At 45.3% G+C, this 15,646-nt stretch overlaps 2 protein-coding genes across 2 annotated transcripts; both read right to left on the bottom strand.

Moving 5' to 3' along the window:
• Positions 1-2,070: 2,070 nt before the first annotated feature.
• Positions 2,071-5,270, bottom strand: tmub1 (transmembrane and ubiquitin-like domain containing 1). Its single transcript, XM_076295367.1, has 3 exons — positions 5,173-5,270; positions 3,500-4,084; positions 2,071-3,113 (listed from the first exon to the last, which is right to left on the bottom strand). The coding sequence occupies exons 2-3, from the start codon at positions 4,039-4,041 to the stop codon at positions 2,762-2,764; spliced, it is 894 nt and encodes a 297-aa protein (XP_076151482.1). The 5' UTR covers positions 4,042-4,084; positions 5,173-5,270; the 3' UTR covers positions 2,071-2,761.
• Positions 5,271-5,399: 129 nt separating this feature from the next.
• Positions 5,400-13,032, bottom strand: fastk (Fas-activated serine/threonine kinase). The gene is made up of 10 exons (XM_076295366.1): positions 12,070-13,032; positions 10,918-11,716; positions 10,205-10,690; positions 9,900-10,048; positions 9,355-9,571; positions 8,897-9,056; positions 8,494-8,585; positions 7,668-8,334; positions 7,305-7,419; positions 5,400-7,136 (listed from the first exon to the last, which is right to left on the bottom strand). The coding sequence occupies exons 2-10, from the start codon at positions 11,672-11,674 to the stop codon at positions 7,050-7,052; spliced, it is 2,730 nt and encodes a 909-aa protein (XP_076151481.1). The 5' UTR covers positions 11,675-11,716; positions 12,070-13,032; the 3' UTR covers positions 5,400-7,049.
• Between the last annotated feature and the right edge of the window lie 2,614 nt (positions 13,033-15,646).

Genomic DNA, 15,646 nt, shown 5'->3' with positions numbered 1-15,646 from the left:
AACTGGTGCACAACTGGCATGTGATTGGCATGACTGAAATGATTATTCAGTATGATCTAGTTTCTCTGTCTTATTTTACTGATGTAATATCTCAACAAGAGCAGAAATGGCAGACCTCTTTTAGACAAATGGGGAGGAATGCTTTAGTGAACACATTAAGAATGTACTACAGAAGCCTGGATTACTGTTTAACAATTGAAGGGGTAGTTTAATACTAACATGAGCACTAGAGCATGGACCTTGGGTATGACACAGGAAGTCTGATCTGAATGGTTACCAAGTGTCCGATACGGGAAAGTTACGGGAAGCCTCCCAAAAATTGGACAATTACATTATGTCTGGGGATTTGTAATCATGCAGCATGAACATCAATCATGAACATCAATCATGCAGCATGAACATCAATCATGAACATCAATCATGCAGCATGAACAAGAACTGAATAAGATAGAAGAGAACTTAAATGAAAAAGAGGGACGATACCATGCAATTTCTTTGGAAGACTTCCCCAAATTTCCCAAAAGTCCTGACTGCAACAAGGAGGGGGTCATGGAGCGAGATTCACATTACACAAAATGCTTCATCATTGGAGTCAGGGAGCCATTTGGAATGTTGAAGACCCCCTTAAGAACCCCAACGTCTCTCAGACAAAAAGGCAAATACTACTGAATGGCAATGTTTCATTGAAATAGTAGAAAAAGGTGGGGGAGTCAGGGCTGTGAGGCCTCCTTAAGAGTCCAAATGTTCTTTATCCTTTGATTGTGGAGGAGTGTGACACTACCTGATACCGTTACCTTTGTTTAGATGTGCTCATGACAACAAAAATACATATACTATAACTATACATTAAATCTATAGTATTTTATCTAACATGCATGTGATGTTACGTGGTCATGAATAGGCTTGGCACGAAATGTAATTAGGCTCAATATCTCCACCTCGTGGAAGAGCCTGCATTGACAACAACCAAACGGCACGTGTAAAACACTCTTAATAACGATAATCCCCCTAATGGAGAAAGGTAGAGAGAACAAACAGTCTCTAGATAAATACGCAACAGTAGCACACTGGTTATTATGGCTAGCCGGCATGACCCTAATCAGACGGATTTATTCATCCAGGTAGCTGAATCTCATGATGTCTCCCCTGCACGAAAAGAGTAGCCTACAACCCATGCCCATTAATAGTCATGACTTGTTTTCTGTCAACTAGATGCTTAATGAATATAGACTTGTCTACACAGGAATAAAACATCTAAGCCAGTTTAATTTATGATACATTCTATGTCTTTATGTGAAATACGTCACTAAATGTGTAACAACTGTAACGGAGATAACCATCTTTAAATCTTCCTCCCGAGATACTGGTCTGACTCGATGTAACCAGGTGTGCGCTGTCTGGCCACAGGCATTCCCTCAACCCTTCTGGAGGAAACCAGAAGGAAACGGTTGATGACGCTATAACTGATGCGGTGGCGTTATACTCTACCTTTCTTTCCATTGCTGTGAGTTTGCCGTGAGATGACTGTAAGAAGCTGCTGTGGCAACACTTTTATGTCCGGTATGCAGAACTTCTTCGCCGCTTTCAGACAGACTCCCTGACTCCCCCTCCCCTGGGAATTGAGCCGGGATGGATGCTGGCCACAAAGGCCCTGTGCCTGCAAGAAGACCTACCGGTTTCGACTAGTGCGACAGTCGCGTCGGCGCACGCGCAAACCCCGTCTCAGTACTTTAGTCAGTTTAAAGGGAAAGTCGACACGCTTTACTGGCTACTGAAGAGCGTGTAGACGTGGAGCATTTCAAACAAACACCGAAAGGACCTCCATAGAAATAAAAGAGGTTGAGTTCCAGAACCCCAAACCCCTCTTGAGTATTAAAGATTGATAATCTGACTACACTGGGATATACATGGTTATGATCCTTAACCTTTTTCATTGGAGGCCTCAAAGTCTAGAAAAAAAGCCAAAAGCCAAATCGATGTAATTTTATTTGTTAACTTTGGCTTTTTTTCCAGACTTCAAATAAAATGACATTGTATTCAGTGACGTAGAGGGTAAATAAACAACACTGGTAAATAAAAGAATGATTTAATAGATTTTGTCTGTTTCAAAAGCCATATTTTACACAAATTATTCTTACTGTCCCTACATATAACAGCAGTGCTGCCTGCACTGCTCTACCACCCTGTGTGAGACAGACAGGCAGATGGGCATGCCAGCAGCTTGGACAGTCACAAGACCAGTCATCTTCCCCACTTCCACCAAGAACAGGGGCAAGCTCCAGCTCCTCACGGAGTGCTTGCGTGCGCGACGAGAGCAATAAGGATAGGCACAATGAGCGTCTCTTTACATAAAAAAAAAAAGAAGTCTAAGAAATTACTGTTAGTTCATGACAGGTAAAAGTGTGTTCTATGTCTGACAACAATGGCAAAGAACTGGGTAACAGAAACATAAAATGTGCTGAGCCAAACACATAATGAAAAACGACATACAAACACACAGACCAAAAAAAGAAATCAACAACAAAAAAAAAAGAAAACGGATCAGATACTTCATTAAATATCTGCTATCTCGTCCGAGAACAACTTCAAGAGTTCAGAGATCCATCTCAAAAGTCCATGTGTAGGCGGTGGTGGGTATGTGGGTACACGTGTGTGTGTCTGTGTGTTTGTGTGTGTGTTACTGTATATGTGCATTTATGTGAATATATACTTCTATTTAAGTGGCGTGCATCACGGGGATCACTAACAAACGGGGCACCCCTCAGCGGCGGTACATCCCAAATGCCACAAAGCTGAAGAAGATGGTGATGCCCACGAGAGAGGCAGTGGCGGGGGCCGTGAAGAACTGGCGGTACTGGATCTGGAAGTACCAGAGCACAGACAGCATCAGCACGAACAGCGGCAGCATCAGGCTGCCCAGGTTCAGCGCCACGTGCACCTGGTCGGCCGCCCGTGCCCCGGCCGGCATCGCTCGGGTTGCATGCTGGGAGATGTGGCAGTGCAGAACGCAGTTGTCGGCCAGGTTAAGAGAAGACAGTGTCTGGGTATCGTCCTGCAGCAACTGGCCTTGGTAGATGAGACGCACCTGGTGCTCCTGCCCAGCGAAGTATGTCCTGTGGGTAACCAACACGTGTTAGGATCTGACATCAGAAGGTTACAGTAGAACACATCTGCAGGTATGGAAGACAGTCACATCTCATATCATTGTTGCCATAGTGGTACTTTTTCCTTTTACTTTCTACAGTATGTAAATTTCCTTGAATTTCCCCTGGGGATCAATAAAGTATCTATCTATCTATCTATCTATCAGTATGTAGGTACATTCAGCTCTCCAAGTGGTACAAATACCGATACAGGCAAAAAAAAAGTCCCTACACTGTGAAAGGGCCTACAAGAACTTGTGTATTTTATGCCTAGAAAATACATATTTTGTAATAGACAGTTGTGACATTATAATTTTGTTTATTCACGGTACAACAGTGCCTTGTTACACCCCTACCTTTTAATGTAGCCAATGGTGTCATCAGGGTTTACTTGGGCCGTCCTCTCTGTGTCATTGAGGAACTTGAGCCTCAGGACCATGTTTCTTTGGGTGTGATTGTTGGGGGTGTTGTTGGCTGGAGATGGCTGGTCGGGGGCAGAGGCACTTGCTGTCGTTGCCGTGGAGGAAGGGGTGGAGGCCGCCGCATCTCGGTGCCTCAGCCCGTCTCTCCCGAAGCCAGCCTCCTGCAGTAGACTGGGCTCTCCTCCTTCCTGGTCTCCAGTGTTGCTGGAGGTGGGCCCCTCGGCTCCAGCCTGTAACCCTGACTCTGGCTTCCCCTCCTCCTGCAGGCTGCTGGGTGCAGGGGTGATGTCGCTGGGAGGGAGGGGTTCCTGGCTCTCAGCCTCTCTGGGGGAGGTGTTCCCTGGGCCAGGAGGGAGCAGGTGCTCAGGGGGATCCGCTGTGTGTGTGGACGCCCAGGCTAGGACCAGTACTAGCACCAGGAGCACCACCCCAAAGAGCAGGGTGACCTCGTCCCCCACACCCTCAATCAGAGCCATGCTTGGCTGCGTCCCCTGACTAAGGCAACGCTAGGCTAGGCACCTGTAGAGCAGAGCAGAATATAGTCTAAAAATAAGCTTTTGTCTTCACATATATTTGCTGAATGTGCTTTTGTCTGAATGACTTTTTGCCAGATTAGTCCTAAATTATCTGATGTCATACTCAGATGCAAAACTGAATAGGTACAAGCAAGAGGAACCTGCTTAAAGAGTGGTCTCAGAGAGGGTAAGCATAGCTGTTAGGATCTTTGGTAGTCTGTAGAGTAAGTGAACTCTCTCATTAACTGAACCAGCCTTTCACCCTATTTTTCTCAGCTCAACATCTAGGTCAGCATAAATCGTCTGGTTAATCTTCTGTGATGCAAACATTCAACCTTTGGACAGACCAACTCATAACAGAAAATACACAAACACTTCAATAGCTTACTCTATAGGCGTTTTTTCACACAATGTTTATAGGCACAGTAAAACTAACCTTAAACGCAACAAATATGTTAAACAACTTTCAGTTTCACGGAAAAGCACACCAGCTTCCATCAGTCTGATTGGCGAAAAACACATCATGCAAAATGTCGTCATGGCAGGTGTACTGACACTTAAGCTGGCCATTTGTACCTAAATGCTTGACCTTCAGTTTCGAGAAAACCCAGGACCCAGAGAAAACAACGAATTTACACAGCAACATTTTTTTTGTAGTTAGGAAGTTTGGCACTGTTGAATGTATTAACAAACTAATTGAATTTTGAACAAGCTCTGCCACGAACACATTAGCACACAAACACAATTATCAGAGATGCAATTCTGGTTAGCACGTTTCGAGCGTTACACGTCCTTTGCATTCTGGCAGTCACACCACACTAGAAGATTCAAGTCGATAGATAAGGTACGACAAATTACATGGTTAGAAGTTAAGGCAGAACAGTGCTTTAACGTACTTTGCTAAGCACCGGAATAGCTAACATTGCCTAGCTAACTAGCTCTAGCTCGTAATAAATAAAAGAGCTCTCTTGCAGCCTGATGTCGGTGTGTGCGGTTAAACTATTTTAGGTCAAGTCATCGGTTGGCGTACACAGAGGTAGTATTCAATTACTTGCAAAATTCATCTTTAGTATGAAAAATGATGGAACTTACTGTTGACATTTCAAACCGCATCATAGTAAATAATACAATTCTCACTCCGCTCTACTTTTAGCATCACTTCCTGACTGTTGTCAGAGCGGAAGTGACTCAAAGATTAGTGTGTCTGGGAGATGTGGTCCTTAATGCAGTTGTTATCTAGCAGTCATTACACTCAGTGTTTCTCTGCGTACAACTGAACTTGACATCTAACAAATGATAATTCGAAAATGACTTACAAATGACTTTTAAAACATTATTTAATAATGTATTTTACATAGGCATTTTATATGTGTATAAACAAACTTTCCCACCCTTTCCCCTTGATTCCAACGCATACATCCACTCCATACACACAAACTCCATACATTCAGAACACCATCCTCAATAAATAATCTCTTCCCCCAGAGAACATCTGAATAGAATGGTCCTCTTAACAAAGCAAAGAAAACAACAGCAATGGCAGGAAGATGTTTCCTTCTCTACTAAAGTCTTAAAACCGACTCACATAAGATAATATTTATCTTTAAAGTACACAAAAAGGCAAGCTGAACTCTTAATTGTATGATTAATGATGATAAAAACATTAAGTCCAGATGGGCAGCCACTGAAAGGATAAATGCCAGATGCTTATATTGCATGTACACCTGTAATACCCTCCTCGTGGATAACACAATCATGCACTATGCACTAAGTATGAGGTTCTGTCCAAGGCATTCCACTGTGCAAGGTAACACCCGCTGTTTTCCAACTATTCAGAAAATTAACACAAAACTTACGCTGGACTTTTAATTTAACAATAAGCTACCGAGTTGGATTTCTAAGTTGTATGTACCATGTATGTATGTACTGTACTTTACGTGTTTCTGATTATGGTATGGAGGTTTGTATCTTTCATTAAAAATAGAATATGCTGAAAAATGAAGCCACTACTGCAAACAAAGATGGCAGGATGACCGATCACTCCCACAACCCATTGAGTGTTTTGCTCCGTCTTGCTTTAAAGGACATCAGAGTTCATAAAGCATTTTAGAGGAAAAAATATAAATATTAACCATTTTTAACACTCGAGTGGCACATTGCAATAATATTATTACAACACATTCCCAAACTCTCCAAAATTATCTGTAAGACAGTGTTTCAAAAGTCTCATCATTTGTCTTTGTAGAAATATCCCATTTGACCCCCCTCACTAAATAATGTTTGGTTATAAAGCCAGTCTTGGTGGCAGACACCTGTAAGGAATTGCAACTGAGACCATGTTGGGGTTGCACAGCAGACATCCCTTTAGCCAAACAGAAAGCAGCAAACCCCATCTTGTCTATGCTTATCTCCCTTCTGTCCAGAAGGGAAAAGTTAAAAAAGAAATGCACCACAAGAAAAAGAGGACTACAATTCCATGCCCACACCCACATTCCTTCCCCATAGCAAAGGCATGATATAACAGTACCTTGTCCGACACAAATCTAAAACAAATGTCTGAGTCAACGATTGCTTTGCTTCTTAGAAAGTTGCCTCTAGTTTACTCTTATGCCAACTTGGCATCATAACCTCTGCACTGTGATAGACAAACTGTAAAAATAGGAGTACATAGAAATACAACGTTTCAAGGCTTGCTTCACACCCAATTCTCTGCACCGAGACCCTGGCCCTCCCTCTACTTAATGTAACGGCTAGTTAGTGTCGTGGCACCAAATCCTTTATTGGCCATGTTCAGGCCTGTATCTCCCACTCTCAAACACAACCTGTACATACGCAATCCCACTTTCATTCTAAATATTACATTAATTTAACCCAAGAGAAACTCTTCCCAAACCACAACTCACAATTGCGCGCACGTACGTACGCATGCACACACACACACACAAACACAGGCATCTGAATTTCCACTGTCATAAGGGGACTTCCAGCAGCTTTTTGTGAAGATACTGCTTCACCTCTTCAATGCCATTCAACTTCTCCAACTCCAAATACGGCAACTGCAAAGGAGAGGCAAAAAGCTGAGGTGCAGGTGAACAAAAGCAGGTCAGACACCACACAGGCTTCCTGTGTGCAAAAAAGGCTCATACATTTTTGCTATTCAGAACTGCATTTGTGCTTCTTTCTTACAAAAGCATGTGTGATAGCAGTGTGCTGCTCATGCCTACCTGCAGAATGATGTAGCCCAGGAGCTGCAGGTGACGGTCTCTCATGGCCCTAGAGCCCACCAGCACGTCCGAGTTGTGACAGTAATGCCACTTGTCATTAACCGACATTATGACCCTAGTGACCAAGAAAGAGTAGCAGGCAAATGCAATTATTTATTTATTCATTTATCATTATAAGTATACACATACCACTGATTGGCATCGTAAGAGTGCCATGAATTGCTACGTGCTATCCTGTTAAAGTCATTCGACATTTATAAGAGTGTGTCAAAGGCTTGGCCAGTCTGCTTTTCAGCATCACTGATCACGTGTGGTTTTGTGAGGTGGTCAAATGTGCTTCAGTGGAACAGTAGCCCAACTCACCTCTTGACCTGCAGGTCTGCGGGGCTCCTCTGTGCGTCGGGGCGGTCGGCAGGGTGGTGCTGGGGAGGAGAGGCGGGCCCCATCTCCCCTTCGTCCCCCTCTGCGTACGCCACGCCCTCGTAGAAGGCCGGCAGCTCGCAGTTGGGCCCGGAGGCAGCCCCCGTGGGGATGGGTGCGCCAGTTTCGTCGTCCAGGATCTTCCCGATGGAGAACTGGAAGAGGGAGTCCGGGCCGGTGCCAGAACCGCCTCCCGCTACCCCGGAGCTGGCTGGCCCGGCCTGGGCGAGGCAGTCCGAGGGGCTGCTGAGCGTGGAGCTGTCCTGGCTCTCCAGCGAGTGCTCCTTGGCCAGGCTGGAGTAGTAGTCTGTGCTGGTGTAGTAGGCGCTATAGTCGAGCGGGACCCCTCCGTTAGGACCGCCCCGCTGGCTCGAGGCCGGAGGAGGTGCGCGCATATGCGGGGGTAGGTAGCCCGACTCGTCGCCTGGCGGTTGCTTGTCGCTACCATCCTCCAGCGCTGCGGCGAATGGCGAGAACTTCTGGAAGTCGGAGGTCAGCGCGGACACTGGCCCAGAGCCCTCGGGGGATTTGGAGACCATGCCCAGAGACAGGTTTCCAGACGTCCTTATTGGGAGAACTCGGCCTGAGCCGTCTATCAATAACAGAAAATCTGGACAGAGGAGACAATTACGTAAGTACAAAAATTATACTAAAGAGCTTGTCATCAGTCATACTGAATGCTGCACTATGACTCCTTTATCCCATAAGGCAAATATTGAGAGCAATAACATGCCCTCTTTATGTAGTAATGAGCTAGTTGTCTAGCTACCTGTGTAATACCCAGGGGCCAACACCTCATCCTGCTTGTAGCCATGTTCACCAACCAGCTGTCTCAGCGCCTCAGCCACCAGACCCTTGTAGCTGTAAGGAATAAAGTCAAATCACTGTTGCCTCACAAGCAACTTACTCACTAACAAGTCATCTTACAATACACAGTTATTATCTCTCAGCATTTCATTATACCAGCTGGCACTACTTTTACTATACAGAGGTAGTCATGCCATAGGTGGTTCTAGAGATTTATTTTAACTACCCACGCAGATTGGATAACACTTGATAAATAAAACTTGTCCAAAGTGCATCCATATTATAATCACTATTACACTAAAAATTTTAGCATGTGCTCCACAACTGTACTAAACAGTTTATGAATGCAGGGTAGCTTCACTGACCTGTACTTGCGGTTGACTTCATCTGCAGTTAAAGCGTGGTCAAACATGAGTACTTTGTGCGTGTCCTGTAGGCGTGGGCCACTGTACTCCCTGTATTCCAGCTCGACAGCAGCATCCAGTAATGACAAGTAGCGCCGCACAATGAGTGCATAAGGGCTGTCTGCATTAAGATGGACAAAACATGTTCAGGTTCAAGCTTAATTTTTCAAATTGCATGAACTCAACAGCCTAGCTTACTAACCATTTTAATGATCCTATCGACATGAATGTTGTAATGCTCAAATCCAAAAATACAGAACTAAAAAATCGTCATCACAAAGCTCAATGTGCAATGTAATGACCTTTAGCAGCCAACAGGGGTCACTGTGGGGCATTCCGCTGGTTAAATTCAAATTAAATCTCAAGTGAGCTGCAAAGTCAACAGGTCAGTAGTAGTGAGATAAATAAAGCGATCTTACTGGTGACGTTGCTGATGAAGGACGGGGAGAAGACGCGCTGCAGCACCAGGCCTGGGAAATGGCCCAGCTGGAAGAGCGACATGAGGATGTTGACAGTGGCCAGTGGAGAGCTCAGTGCCTTCAGCTCCAACACGGCCTCGAGCTTAGCGAAGAACTGGCCCTCATTGGCAGGCCGGTAGCTCATGCGGCTAAATGGGAACACTAGTTTCTGGATGACCTGAATGAGAAGACATGGTTTACACGTTATGGACCTAAACAGAGAGACAGTGACCATTATATCAGCGCTGTGGTGGAAACTGATTTGTTGAGGGATTTGATGCAATCCGATTCCTTAACTCTAGTGTTCATGATTTGCTCTACATGCAAATTATTACACTACAGTTACTTTCACACTTAGAATACAATTTCGTTTGAAGTGACCTGAAGTGCAGGAAATGCACTGGTTGCACAGGAAGACCACAGTATGAGATACAATCTTTTTATATTGAAAAGTTTCCTCCTTACACAACATCCCAATCTGGGGTAAAAATGAAAACATCACTGACCTTGCTGTCCAGGTACTCGCCCTTCTTCACAAGAAAGTCGGCTATTGTGTCAAGAAGGCGGGTCTCTCTAAGTCGGTGACGGGCAACATATTTGGAAATGAGTGCCATGGTGTAAGGGGTTATGCTGTCTGCTTTTTTGGGAAGTTCCTCTGTTGGAGAATGAAAGGATGGAATTCCCTCAGTTTATACTTCAAAACAGCTATGTAGAATTAATTGTCAGAAACAACACACATAAAGTGAAAGACAAATTTGAGGAAAAAAACAAACCAGGAATTGACACAAACAAGGAACCTGCCGGCACTCACCAGAGAGGCTGATGATGAACTTCTCCTGCCTGTTCTGGTAAAAGAGGTGGGAGCTGAAGATGAGCTCCAGGCTCTTGTTGCTGGCCTCACGTGCGCACGCCGACAGCATCTCGTCCAGCAGGGCCATCTCGTGGTCGCGCACGCTGCTCACGCTGGCCAGCGTGTGCTTGACCAGCCGCAGGATCTTGCGGTTGAGCAGCAGCTGCTCCGGCGAGGGCGTCTCGGCCGAGGCGGCCGCCGCCTGCAGGGCGCGCCACTTGGTGCGGTAGTAGGAGAGAAGCAGGAAGAGCGTCTGCGGGTGGCGCTCGCGCTCCACATTCTTCTCCAGACCCGCCAGGCAGGCCTCAATCAGCAGGTGCTGGCTGGAAGGGTGCAGCTTCATGCTGCTGCTGAACACCATGGAGATGTCCTTCTGGTTGAACTGGGAAAGGCGGCTCTGTGACTCACCCTCCAGGACCTGAACAATCTGAGAGTCGCTGGGAAGCCCTGGAGAAATACCATTTGAAGGGGGAAGATTGCATGTGTGGTTTTTGTTTTTGTTTGGCAAAGTATTGTTAAGACTCAGCTGACGCTTTCCTGAGACAGGAAAACATTCTTACAACAGGTTAGGCTACAGTAAATGATTGCATTAGCTCAACAACCCTTGCCCAAATCCGTTCACCAAGAACAGCCACAGAACGACTGGTATCCTGCTCGATAAAGTGCTCACTCACCTAATGCAGCGACAGCATAAAGGCAGTTAACAATGCTGAAGTTGTCAAACTTGGAGCAGTCGTTGACAATAGCATTGCAGAGTGTCTGAAAGTCAGGGTTGTCCAGAATCTGCCGGCAGGGGTTTTCTCCACCTGACCCCCCTGGAGAAGTCACCAGGGGGCCCTCCACGGGTCCAGTGCCTGCCGCACCGGCCTGCTGCAGCAGCAGCAGCTGGCCTATCTTCTGCAGAGCGATGGGGTAGTGGTTGTGCGAGATTTTGCCAGGGTTCTGGGTTACCCAGCGGAGCACCTCATCCACACCACGCGAGCGGTCTATGAGCCGCTTCATGGTGAAGAAGGTGTCGTAGCTCATCTTCTCGTGGATGAAGTTCCAGGTCTTCTTTTTGGCGTGGTGGAGATGGGCGTTCTGCTGGTAGTGCTGCGAGCCCAGGTGTGGGGGCTGCGGGTGAGAGTGGTAGTGCTGGTGGAAGGTCTGGTAGTGGGTCCGGTGCCCGTCCAGGCGGCCCTGGTAGACAGGCGGGTAGCTCTGAGGGGGTTGAACCTGTGGGTGATGGGGAAGTGGGTGGTGGTGGTTCTCCAACATGGGTGGCCCTGCCCCAACAAGGCCCACCCGCCGCCCTGGCTTGCCGCCACTACCACTGTACAAGCGTGTAGTGTACATGCTGCGCAAGAGAGCAGTAGACTGACTAAGGTCCTGGAGGGGCAAGGGGAATTTGCCAAGCGTTAGGCGGCCAAGTCGAGGGGCCAGACACAGCATGGTACATCGTGTGGTCCAAAACTGAGCCACAAGACATCACACCTAGAAAGAAAGCAACAAGATTCATGCGCAATACAGGAAGTCCATCCAATTCTGAGGGAAAGTTAAAGCCCCTGTGATGACAAAAAACGTCATAAAGCTAAAGTGAAACTTAATCAACGTTTTGCCAGGACAAACATAGCCAGGATAAAGGTCGGCAATATTTTTCCTGTGTAGTCGGTTTCAGTCTCGTTGCGTTATGAACCTCTCAAGACTAACTGGTGATAGTTGACACAAAATAAGACACTTTGGAATCTAACAATTATAAGCACCAGCGTTAGGCATTAACACAGAAATATCTCAAATAGGAAATGTATGGTAAACGAGTTGCCTAAGGTAAGGTTGTTGGTACTTACATCTTTGATCGGAACTTTACAAAAAAAAAAGGTTCCAGGCTCCAGGAATGATGAATGTCTCCCAAATGTGATGAGCTAGCTAGCTAATGCAACATAAGTTACAGCATTTTCACAGACAGCTAACTGGCTAGCGTTGAAGGTAAATTGAAGAAGAGGGCGTTTGGCCACTTGGGTCCAACTGCTCATTCAAAGACCACACAAATCAATCATGCAATGTTTATGTAACACATACGACTACAATATCATCACTGGGCCTGTCATTTGTCATTATGAACGACAGCTCGTTATCATATAGTAGGCCGAGAAATGGTTGCAAACTAGCAAAGCTAGCATGCTAAGAAATATTGACCTAACTTAGCAAGCTCGCTAGCCAGTGTTAATTTACAGCCTTCTGAATAGCATGCTAAGCTACGTAGCTAGCTAACTGGATTACTGCTTTAACAGTTTTGCCAGCTAGAACTAATGTTAGCAGAGTTAAGTGTATGCAATCCAGAGGAGGATCTTGCAAGAGTACAAATTAACATTTACGTTACTACTTAACTTTATCAGCTACCAGTATGCATACTAATACACACAGTATGCAACTGTTAAGAGTGTGCTTGTGTTAGAGCACGCCAAAAGTGCAGCCAACATTACATGTTTAAAGCCATCATGTCACGTCATTTTAAAATATAGTGTTACGTTAGCTAGCGACTAATAACAGTTCGCGTTAACCACTGCTAAATGCCAAGCGAAGAGTAACGCGCAGTGTTTGAGTGACAAACGTTCCTGACGTTGTGTCTGAGTAAAACCAATTTAAACGAGCTGGATACAAAAAGACCTCCACCACAAAAAAGTTGACATGAAGTGCATGTGCCCTAATAACCTCCGATCTTCAGCGGATTCCTGCGAACGACAGATCACCGCACTTCACTTAGAACCCCCGGTGTCGGCCATCTTCCCGGCAGGCAGTAGCACAGAGGGCGTGTGTCATGGTTTCTCGTAGGCGCAGGTCTAGCCGAGTTTTTTCCATTCAAGTTTAGCACAATGAATGTCGGCTATCCCTTTTTCCATCTCATCAGGCTATTTCTTGCTCTTTCGTATGGATGAGAATATTCGAGTCGATTGAGGGTTTTTTTTTGTCAGCATGTTCACATTTTTCAAATGTAGGCTTAATAGACAACCTAGAATAGGCGACGGCCTAGGCCTACATTAGAACTGAGGAAAGGCACTGGAGCCAATGTGATCAGAAGTCTCCAACACAAACACACACACACTTCAACAGGTAGGCAAGACACCAGCTCCCCACTGTTTCTGAGTAGCTCCAAAAGGTTAAGGGACAATATTAATAGCTGATAAAACAGTTAAAATAGCTGATAAAACCTGTTAAAATTACTAGGCCTACTGAATCAAATGCAGTCTAGTACAGTGATCTAAGGTAAAAGGGATGAAAGGAGTTAGACGCATACGCTTATTAAGCTGTTTTGGGTGGAGATCAGCTATGAGAATACTGCTCACATCCTACTGTAGTGCAGGGCGATATGTAGCAAAAAAAAGTGTTTGGAACATTTCATATAGATTTTTGCAAATTATGTTTTTTCACTTCTTCAGACCCTATAGTTTGCAAAACTACCTGTTTCCGATCCCCCCCCCCCCCCCCCCCGGACTGCACAGGTCCAAAATCCAAGATGGCGGATATATCACCAAAAATTGCAAATAATTGCCTTTTTAAATATTTTACATGGATATATATATATTAGGTATTATCATTACATACGTTTTCTAATAAAATTGAATGACTTGGGTAATAAATATGACCATGGGTAACATGAGATGTCATGATTATCAACCAGTGATGGGTCTAACCACCATTATGCTATTTATTGGCATACCCGGAAAAACACATTGACTGATAAAAAGTTTCCTTCACATAACCTAATAATCATTTGAATTAAAGTAATGTTCTGCACTCACCACAATAGATTAGATTAGATTAGATTAAACTTTATTGTCATTGTGCAGAGTAGAAGTACGAAGACAACAAAATACAGTTTGCGTCTAACCAGAAGTGCAAAAAAGGAGAAAAGTGCAATGTGATAAACAAAGTATAGACAGGTGGTGCATAGACAAGTCAAGAAATATAGTGCCGTGTAGACAGTACAGTTGATTTATATAAGGTAGAGAGGTTTAGAGTAATATAAATATGTGCAGTTGCAGTTACCTTATAAGAGCAGAATAAATATTGCTATGTAATGTGAACAACGTATGAACAACATACATTGGTTGGTGGGGGGGGGGGTATGTGGCTGGGGATGTCTGCCTCCTTGTTGTCCCTGTCAAGGTTGCCATGGTCGTGGACATCTCACAGGCAAGGAGGCATTGGGCGGGGGTGGCTGGCTTAGTTGGTTGGTGTCACCGGGATGCAGAGCTAGATTTCAGTAGGGTGACAGCTGCAGGAAAGAAGCTTCCTCTGAACCTGCTGGTTCGGGTGTGGAGAGACCTGTAAAGCCAGAGAGGAGTGGGGTGAACAGTCTGGGGTTGGGGTGAGAACAGTCTTTGATGATGCTGCACGCCTGATGCAAGCATCGCTTGCCCTGGATGGCCTCAATGGAGGGGAGTGAGGAACTAGTGATGCGTTGGGCAGTTTTCACCATCCTCTGCAGTGCTCTTCGGTCGCAGAGCAGTTGCCATACCAAACTGTGACACAGTTGATAAGGATGCGCTTGATGGTGCAGGGGTAGAAGTTCACCAGAATCTGAGGAGTCCGTGGACCTTCTTTAGCCTCCTCAGATAAAAGAGACGCTGGTAAGCCTTCTTGATAAGGGTAGAGGTGTTGAGGGTCCAGGTCCTCAGAGATGTGGACAGTGGACACCCAGAGATCTGAACCTGGTGATACACTCCACTTCAGTCCCACTGATGAGAACGGGGATATGAAGTCCACAATCAGCTCTTTGGTCTTCAACAATTCTGTTAACAGGACTTGCAGGAAATTGTAAGAACACATGAATTTGCTGATTATGCAAGCCAAATGCTGCCCACCACAGCTAAGTCTGCCTTCATCCATGAATTGAGGCTGGTTTCAGAAACGGCATCCTCTGAATTATCTACAGAGTGTAGCTCTTGGATACCTATCGGGTATCCTATTGCATGGGTTCTCAAAGTAGGGGTCGCGGGACGCCAAGGGGTGGGTCACGAAATGATTTCCATAAATCAAATAAATTTGGGGGAAATAAAAGAGGTGTCACTTGACGCACTTTAAAGACAGATTTTAATTCCAAGACACTTTTGGATTTTTTGGATTTCAGTCGAGAGGGAATATCAACAGCTATTCAAGGCCGCGATGGACGTACTGACGCCGTTTGGCTCCACATACCTGTGCGAAAAGACTTTCTCTGCACTGACATACAGTATATTAAAAACAAATACAGATCGCGTCTAAATGTGAAGGATGACCTATGGCCGTCTCCACAATTAAACCAAGAATGGACTTGCTGTGTTCCGCGCATAGCGCGCTTTCATCTCATTAGATGAGATTAACGCTGAAACATAGTTGCCAAAATGTAAATTTGCGCAGCAACAATGTACATATGTTTACAAC

The sequence above is a fragment of the Alosa pseudoharengus genome, unplaced genomic scaffold (assembly GCF_046254945.1).
Source record: "Alosa pseudoharengus isolate Yale_2024_CS ecotype anadromous, Long Island Sound unplaced genomic scaffold, YU_APseudo_1.1 YU_APseudo_1.1_scf_2, whole genome shotgun sequence".
Classification (NCBI taxonomy): Eukaryota; Metazoa; Chordata; class Actinopteri; order Clupeiformes; family Clupeidae; genus Alosa; species Alosa pseudoharengus.
This window is presented reverse-complemented; position numbering and strand designations above follow the sequence as displayed.

Coding starts and splice junctions, on each gene's coding strand:
- fastk (XM_076295366.1), bottom strand. CDS start 11,674: ATGCTGTGTCTGGCCCCTCGACTTGGCCGCCTAACGCTTGGCAAATTC. Junction 10,049..10,204: donor GTTCATCATCAGCCTCTCTG/GTGAGTGCCGGC, acceptor ATTCTCCAACAG/AGGAACTTCCCAAAAAAGCA. Junction 7,420..7,667: donor GCAGACCTGCAGGTCAAGAG/GTGAGTTGGGCT, acceptor CTTGGTCACTAG/GGTCATAATGTCGGTTAATG.
- tmub1 (XM_076295367.1), bottom strand. CDS start 4,041: ATGGCTCTGATTGAGGGTGTGGGGGACGAGGTCACCCTGCTCTTTGGG. Junction 3,114..3,499: donor ACCATTGGCTACATTAAAAG/GTAGGGGTGTAA, acceptor GGTTACCCACAG/GACATACTTCGCTGGGCAGG.